General features: G+C 46.2%; 1 protein-coding gene across 1 annotated transcript; it reads left to right on the top strand.

Annotated features, from left to right (window-relative positions):
• Positions 1-6,078: 6,078 nt before the first annotated feature.
• On the top strand, positions 6,079-7,121 carry avpi1 (arginine vasopressin induced 1). Its single transcript, XM_078223076.1, has 2 exons — positions 6,079-6,574; positions 6,765-7,121. Exons 1-2 carry the CDS (start codon positions 6,210-6,212, stop codon positions 6,883-6,885), a joined length of 486 nt encoding a protein of 161 aa, XP_078079202.1. The 5' UTR covers positions 6,079-6,209; the 3' UTR covers positions 6,886-7,121.
• The last annotated feature ends 725 nt before the right edge of the window (positions 7,122-7,846 follow it).

Here is a 7,846-nt window from a genome sequence, read left to right as displayed (position 1 = left end):
GGAAGGAAGGAATTAGCATCGACTGCTCAGCTTGCAAGCTTCAGAAAAGCACCTCATGATTCAGAAGCTGAGTGTGTCTCTGCCTGCGGTTAAACACAACCCCCTTTAGCTGGTCCAAACCAGTTCCAGGCTGCTCAAATTGCCAGGCGAAAGACGAAACAAAGGGGATGTGAAACTTAATCATAGATCACAGGCTGAGATGAAAAGAGTCTCAGAAATATCAAACCCAGCTACTGACTAATTGCAGCTGAAAGAAACTACATCTGTCAAAAATTTAAACTGTGAGCTGGAATTAGAAATTGCGAAATGACAAAAAAAAAAGGTCCATCTAATTCATCTTCATCCTGGCTCCGCCACTATTATACAACAATGTTCGCTAACATAGGAAAAACATCGCCAGGCTTTTAATAGGAACATTGTAAAGCAAAGTTTAACACCAGGCTACACCAGGAGATAGGACAAGTGATCTCAGTGACATCAGGAGATAGTAGGACAAGTGACCAAAGGTTTTTATGGTTTGTTCGTGTGTTAGCACCGTCGTTGGTAAGGACAGCATTTGGTGCCCATCCTTTAAACAAACGAAAAAAATATTTGAGACCACAATGTTGTTTTCACATGGATGTTGACAATATCCAACTCTACCTCTCTTGACTCTTCACTCTTGCTTTAAATGATCAGTCTGCCATCCATGCAGAAATGTCCTCCAATTAAACATTGGGACAATCGAATACATTGAATGGAATTTTCCGATCCTACTCTTCCGGTCTAGCCAAAGTGAACCCCCCCCCCCCCCACCCCGCCCCTCACACAGGTTCCCCAGTGGCAGGATGGGTGAGCCATGCAAAACACCAGAGGCCTCGACGGGACTGGAAGATCCCACTGGTGGCCAATGGCGATCTGCTTCCGCCACCAGGAAACACACCACGGGTGGAGGGGAAATCCCAGCATGGTGGCACAATGGTTAGCACTGCTGCCTCACTGCTGGTGCAATTCCAGCTTCGGATGGACTGTCTGTGTGGAGTTTGCACGTTCTCCCCGTGTCTGCGTGGGTTTCCTCCGGATGCTCCGGTTTCCTCCCACAGTCCGAAGGACATCCTGGTTAGGTGCATTGGCCATGCTAAATTCTCCCTGAGTGTACCCAAACAGGTGCGGGAGTGTGGCGACTCGGGGATTTTCACAGTAACTTCACTGCAGTGTTAATGTAAGCCTACTTGTGACACTGATAAATAAACTTAAACTTCAGTCCCCATCACAAGTTCTGCTTCTTTGTCACCCATTGGATTCCTCTGTCTGTTGACAGTCTGAGGCTGTACCAGACTGTCCACAACCTCAGTATCACGTTTGATTTCAATGAACTTCCAACCTCACACTCCTGCCATCACTAAGACCACCATTTCCATCTTCGTAACATCCTCTGCCTCAGCTCATCCGCTGCTGAAACCCTCACCTCTCCAAACAACATTGTTCCAACACACTCCTTGGAGCCTCCCACATTGTACCCCTCCATAATTGAGGACAAGCAAAATTCTGTCGTCCATGTCCTAACTTTTTAAAAAAGTTTATTTATTAATCACAAGTAGGTTCATATTAACACTGCAATGAAGTTACCGTGAAAAGCCTCTAGTTGCCACACTCTGGCGCCTGTTCGGGTACGCTGAGGGAGAATTTAGCATGGCCAATACACCCTAACCAGCATGTCTTTCGGACTGTGGGAGGAAACCAGAGCACCTGGAGGGAACCTACGTAGACACGGGGAGAACGTGCAAACTCCGCACAGTCAGTGACCCAAGCCGGGAATCGAACCCGGGTCCCTGGCATTGTGAGGCAGCAGTGCTAACCCGCTGTGCCACCCGTGCCGCCCTTCTTGTAACTTGTGAATGCGAATCTGTTTCATTGAAATGATGCCGCGATGGACCGGATTCTCCGAACTCGCCCACAGCTGAGATTCTCCAGTCCCGCTGCAGTGAACAGGAGATGTGGTTGAGCGCTAAATTCTCCATTCTCGCTGGCAGCAGCGGCGGGGCGTGAACGGCCAGGGAGTTTTGGCTGATTTTTTTTTTAGCAGTGGCGGGCATCAAAATAGCTCATACTAGGTTGTTTTGAAACCAAAATAAGTGAGTTTAAAGAGGCAGAAATAAAGGTTCGAGTTACACAACAGCAGAAATCATCCCTGGGCAGGGAGCTGCTGTTTGGGATGAGTAAACACTGATAGCGTTTGAAGGCGGTGGCTCAGAAACACAGAATTAGAAAACCACACAGCAGTTGACACACAGGGGGTTGGCTCCCAGCCAGAGCAGTCTGTTCTGGTCCCGACCGGTTGGAAGCAGACTAGAGGGCGATCGCACTGCTGTTATTGTGATCAAAAACATTTGGGCTGTCTCCAATTCCAGAGAAGCGATGCAGTTGCTCTCTCTCTCTCTCTCTGCTCCACCATAAGACCTGAGGAGACAGTCGAGGAATTTTGTGTAGGTTTACCAAAATGTGTAAGGCGGGCAGCTTTGTGCACCTGCCATTCACCTCACTGTCTCAATCTCCTCTGCTTCTTAAGTTTTAACCTGATGTTATTTACGACCAAGTCTGGTGGCTGGGCTTGGAAAATATACCTTTAGAGTCTTAAGGGGACAGTGCTCATGCAGTGACCTAGAACTTGAGCTCAGTCCCACTGGGGCAGTTTAAGGATTTGAGAGCAGTTTTAAAAATAATGATGGAAATAAAAAACTGGTGATATTAAAAACATCACTGAGGTTGTTGAATTGCTTTAAAAAATAATCCAACTGGTTTATTAATACCCCATTGTGTGAAGGAAACCTACCATCCTATATCTGACTCCATTCGCCGTGCCAACCTGGTTGATTCTTAACTGCCCTCTGAAATGGCCCCATTGCATCAAACCCTGGGGCAATTATCGGGACTGCAATAAATGCCTGTAACACTGTGTGAATTTAAACAAAGCTGTGTTTTGTTTTAAAGAAATGAAGCAAACCTGAAATGGAAACACAGCAGATTCATCATTGTCTGAAAAACGGCAGGGTAAAGTGGGATTATGCAGCTCTGAGCAGGCGGAATATGATGTGGAGATGCCAGCATTGGACTGGGGTAAATACAGTAAGATGTCTCACAACGCCAGGTTAAAGTCCAACAGGTTTATTTGGCAGCACTAGCTTTTGGAGCCTCAAACTCCTTCATCAGGTGAATACTTCATCAGGTGAGTACTTACCTGATGAAGGAGCTCGTGGCTCCGAAAGCTAGTGCTGCCAAATAAACCTGTTGGACTTTAACCTGGTGTTGTGAGACATCTTACCAGGCGGAATATAGCAGGAGCAGTTAACCAAACAATTCATTGACTGTGGCTTTTGGTCTCTTTTGGTCTTTTGAATCCACTGACTGTATTGTGATCAGCACCACAAGACTAAAGGAACTAGAATGTCACGACGCATTGCCAGACATATTAAACACATGACAAAAATACTCTTCTAACAGACAGAGCCTGATCTATAGTGTGTCTTGGCTTTGGCGCCTTCAGATGTTATTGATGGGGAGAGATCAAGTAAGCAGCAGTATACTCCTTATGAGGTGTATATTCCAGCACAGAATAGATGGGCTGAATAGCCTGTTTCTGTGCTATCAATTCTTTTGTACAACAACAATAATGTACATTTATATAGCCTTTAACACAATAAAACTCCCCAAGGTTTCACAGGAGTGTTACAAAGCAAAATTTGACATACAGCCACAAAGGGAGATATTCAGGCGGTTAAACACTTGGGCAAAGAGCTTAGTTTTAAGGAGCATCCTAAATCCTAAGTCACAGTAACTTCATTGCAGTGTAAGCCTACTTGTGACGCTAATAAATAAACTATTTTTTAAAGGAGGAAGCGAGGTAAGGAGGCAGAGAGGTTTACTGTGGGAATTCAGGAGCTTAGGGCCCAGGCAGCTGAAAGAGTAGCCACCAAGGGTGGAGCAGTTAAAATTGGGGATGTTCACGAGGCTGGAATTAGAGGAGTGCAAAGACCCTGGAGGGGTGTGAGCTGGAGGAGGTTACAGGGAATGAGAGACCATGGAGGGATTTGGGGACAAGGAAGAGAATTTTAAAATTGAGGTGTCGCTTGACTGGGAGCCAGTGTAGGTGAGCAAGCAATGAGTGACGGGTGAAAGGGAGTTACTGCGAGATAGGACACGGTTGCTGAGTTTTGGACGACGCCAGGGAGACAAGCCAAGAATGTATTCTAACTCTGGAGGTAGCAAAGGCATGGGTGAGAGTTTCAGAAGTGGATAAGCTAAGGACTGTTTCACAGAGGTGGAAATGGCTGAAGCCCGTCTCGGGATCAATATGATCCCACAATATCAAACTGTCTTATTCAACCTCTGGCAGTTGCAGTACTGAAACTAAATTATTACATACCTTAGTTTGACCGTTCTGTTTCCAACATTTTATACTTCTTCTGAGCTTTATTACTGTATTATTTTCTCTCGCTATAGAATCATAGAATCCCTGCAGTGCAGAAGGAGGCCATTCAGCCCATCTAGTCTGCACAAACTCTCCAACGGAACATCTTATCCAGGCTTTATCCCCGTAACTCCACGTATTTATCGCACCAATCCCCCTAACCTGCACATGTTGGGACATTAAGGAGCAATTTAGCATGCTCAATCCACCTAACCTAGATATCTTTGGACTGTGGGAGGAAACCATAGCACCCGGAGGAAACCCGCACAGAGCGGGGAGAATGTGCAAACTCCACACAGACAGTGACCAAGGATGGAATCAAACCCGGGTCCCCTGGCGCTGTGAGATAGCAGCGCTAAACACTGTGCCACCGTGCTGCTATGTTAAAAGTCTAACAAGAATGTAGAATCCATGATTCTACTGTTGGTTGAAGACTTCTTTTCAGCAACGTGACCCTGGTACACAGTCACCCGACACAATTTAAAGTATAGCGGTGCCAAAATGAAACGTGTCTAGGTGATAAAAACTATTTGTGCAGCTGCCTAGATAAATTCAAGGGGTCAACAGTTGCTTGGTTGATGACACTAATGTCAAACACACCAGCAGCCTGTTAGCTAACCTCAACCCAGCCAGCAACTGTTGGGATTGAGGGATTGAAAACAGACTGGCTTCCAGCTCATTGCACAACCATGTGTATTTCTATAGCGCCTTTAGTAGAATGGAGTTCCCAAGGCGTTTCACAGGAGGTTAAACCAAGCAACAATACTGACACCGCACCAATGAAGGGGATAGTAGGACAGGTGACTCCACACTTGGATAAAGCTGTAGGTTTCAAGCAACCTCCTAAATTAGTTAAGAGAATTAGAGGTGGAATTCCAGAGTTTAAGGCCAGGGCAGCTGAAGGTACAGTTGCAAAAGAAGAATGGGAAATGATTAAGGGAGCCAGAATTGGAGGAACGTGTTATCTGTCGGGTTGAAAGGCGTGGTTCTTGCTGGAAACCTGTGGGCAGAAAGTGAAAGCGTGACTGGGTCCTCTCCTTCCGTGCAGTCCACCACTCTTCATTTCATCCCATCCTCTCACCTCTCCAACCCTTACCTCTGAACACTCAACCCAGTGGCTCAGACTGACATACCTCACCCACAGGGGAACACTTGAGGAGCTGGAGTTACTGGCTGGTGGAACTGTAACCGACTGAGGAATCAATGCAAAAAGGGCACTTAGTTAAAAAATATCAAATAAAAAGTCGAGTCAGAGATTTTTTTAAAAAAAGAACAATGACCTGTGACAGGGAGAAAAACAGAACTGTTGTCTGGAAGCAGTTTACTGGCAATAAAATGCAAGTTGTAAATTCCAGATAGCAGCAATTGCTGGTACAGTCATTGCAAATCATCCCTACAAGATCCAGCTCAAACCAGACAGGCTTTCCCCGTGTATCTGTGCCAAAAACAAGGGCTTGTCCTTTTGCATTGGCGTTACATCAGCTACACTTGCTTGATTGACATGTCCAGGCTCAGGCCGTGGCCCCGCCTTTCCCCTGCACTCCCATTGGCCGCGGGTGCTGTCGATCAGCCGGGTGGCGACGGTGATTGGCGGAGCGGGCTGTCACTCAGCGGGATGTAGCAATCGGTGTGAGTGACAGAGGGCGGCGCTCAGCCCGCTGAGCTACAAAGAGCTGGGAACCAGCAGCAAGCGGCTCAGAGCCGGATCAGAGCAGAGTCGGAGCTGTAGGTGCCGGAGCTGGAGCGACAGCGGGGGGAGGTCATGCTGACCGGAGGGGACCAGCTGGCGCTCAGCGCCTGCAGGATGGAGCAGTACACGGCTCCCTGCCCCGTCTGCCCTGCCTGGCTCGGCAGCCGGTCGGTGCGCAAGTCCCGCAAGAAAGCCTCGGCCAACATCTTCCAGGACGTGGAGCTGGGACAGATGCAGGCGCTGTTCAGGAAGAGCGGGGACGAGAACGCCGAGGAGCGGGCCAGGATCATCTGGGAGAAGGAGAAGCATGGGGAGCAGGACATTGCACTGGCTCTGATGGAGCTCAAGTCCAGGAAGACTCAACTCTTCTTCCAGCACAATAAAACTGGGGCTGAATTCCTGGGGCTGATGTGGATCAAAGCCTTTAACAGACTGCGGTAATTATTTGCACTATTTTTAAAACCGAAAAAGAGCTGGACTTTGTATTTAAAAAAAACAGAACAACTACCTCAATTTTCTCCCCCCTCCCAACGCAGTTGCACCGCTTTGAAACTCTAGTGACTTTTGTGTTTTTTGTTGTCTTCTGCAATTAAATTTCTTTTAAAAAATTCTCATCATGTCTCCCAGTATCAAGGATGGAGGGAAAGGTTATGAGTTGGAAGCTAACGCCAGCGTGGACCGATCGCAAAGGAGCAAGATTAAGAGAAAAAGACTCATTGCAAAGAGGTCCTTCAGACAAGTGCTCTAAAAACAGGGATTGTTAGATGCTGGAGCCTGCTGCAAAAAAAAACTCTATTTGCACCAAAAAAAATGCAACTTGCTGGGGAGATGACTATTAATATATTTCGTCTCAGATACGTTTGTCTTGTCGTTCTGCTTTTGTGATTTTTTTATTTAATTTTAAACACTAAGAAGTCTCTTTTGGATGACCAATTTTGTTCCGTTAAACTTTATGCATTTCAATAAATTTTGTCATAAAAACTACACTGATGTTTTTGCTTCTTGTCGATGAGATTTTGGGGTGAAGTCTTGCATCACACTTGAGTTTTCTTCCATCCCATTTGCTTTGGTCAAATTTTGGACAGTTTAAATTTTCAGCTTTTTTTGCCCCCCCCCCCCCCCCCACAAATTCAAAGGGTATTGTTTTTTTTTTAACCCCAGGAGCAAAGGGGTGGTGGAGGGGACAAGCTGGGTAATTTTTTTCACATCAACTTGTGGTTTTTAATTTAATATCAATGGAGATGATAAATTTTCCATTTTGTGTTCTGGCTCTGGTCAGATTCTGAGAAAATTCGGATCAGGATACAGCCTGGCCACTGGACTAAAGTTCCATCTAGTTTTTGGGGAAAGTTCAGTCGGGTAGGGTTTCAATTGCCCCCTTGGTACAGTTCCATTTTATTTTATGATGTGGAGATGCCGGTATTGGACTGGAGTGGGCACAGTAAGAAGTCTCAACACCAGGTTAAAGTCCCAATGGGTTTATTTGGCATGATGAGCTTTTGGAGCATTGCTTCCACTCACCTGATGAAGGAGCAGTGCTCTGAAAACTCGTAATACCAAATAAACCCGTTGGACTTCAACGAATTCATATAAAATTAGGTTTGATGTAGGTGCTGTTGGCAAGGTCAACATTTGTTGCCCATCCATTGAGAATAGTTATATTGCTACGGGTCTGGAGTCACATCTAAGCAACACCAGGTAAGGACAGC

This window comes from Mustelus asterias, chromosome 11, assembly GCF_964213995.1.
Source record: "Mustelus asterias chromosome 11, sMusAst1.hap1.1, whole genome shotgun sequence".
NCBI classification, from domain to species: domain Eukaryota; kingdom Metazoa; phylum Chordata; class Chondrichthyes; order Carcharhiniformes; family Triakidae; genus Mustelus; species Mustelus asterias.
This window is presented reverse-complemented; position numbering and strand designations above follow the sequence as displayed.

Coding starts and splice junctions, on each gene's coding strand:
- avpi1 (XM_078223076.1), top strand. CDS start 6,210: ATGCTGACCGGAGGGGACCAGCTGGCGCTCAGCGCCTGCAGGATGGAG. Junction 6,575..6,764: donor AAAGCCTTTAACAGACTGCG/GTAATTATTTGC, acceptor CATGTCTCCCAG/TATCAAGGATGGAGGGAAAG.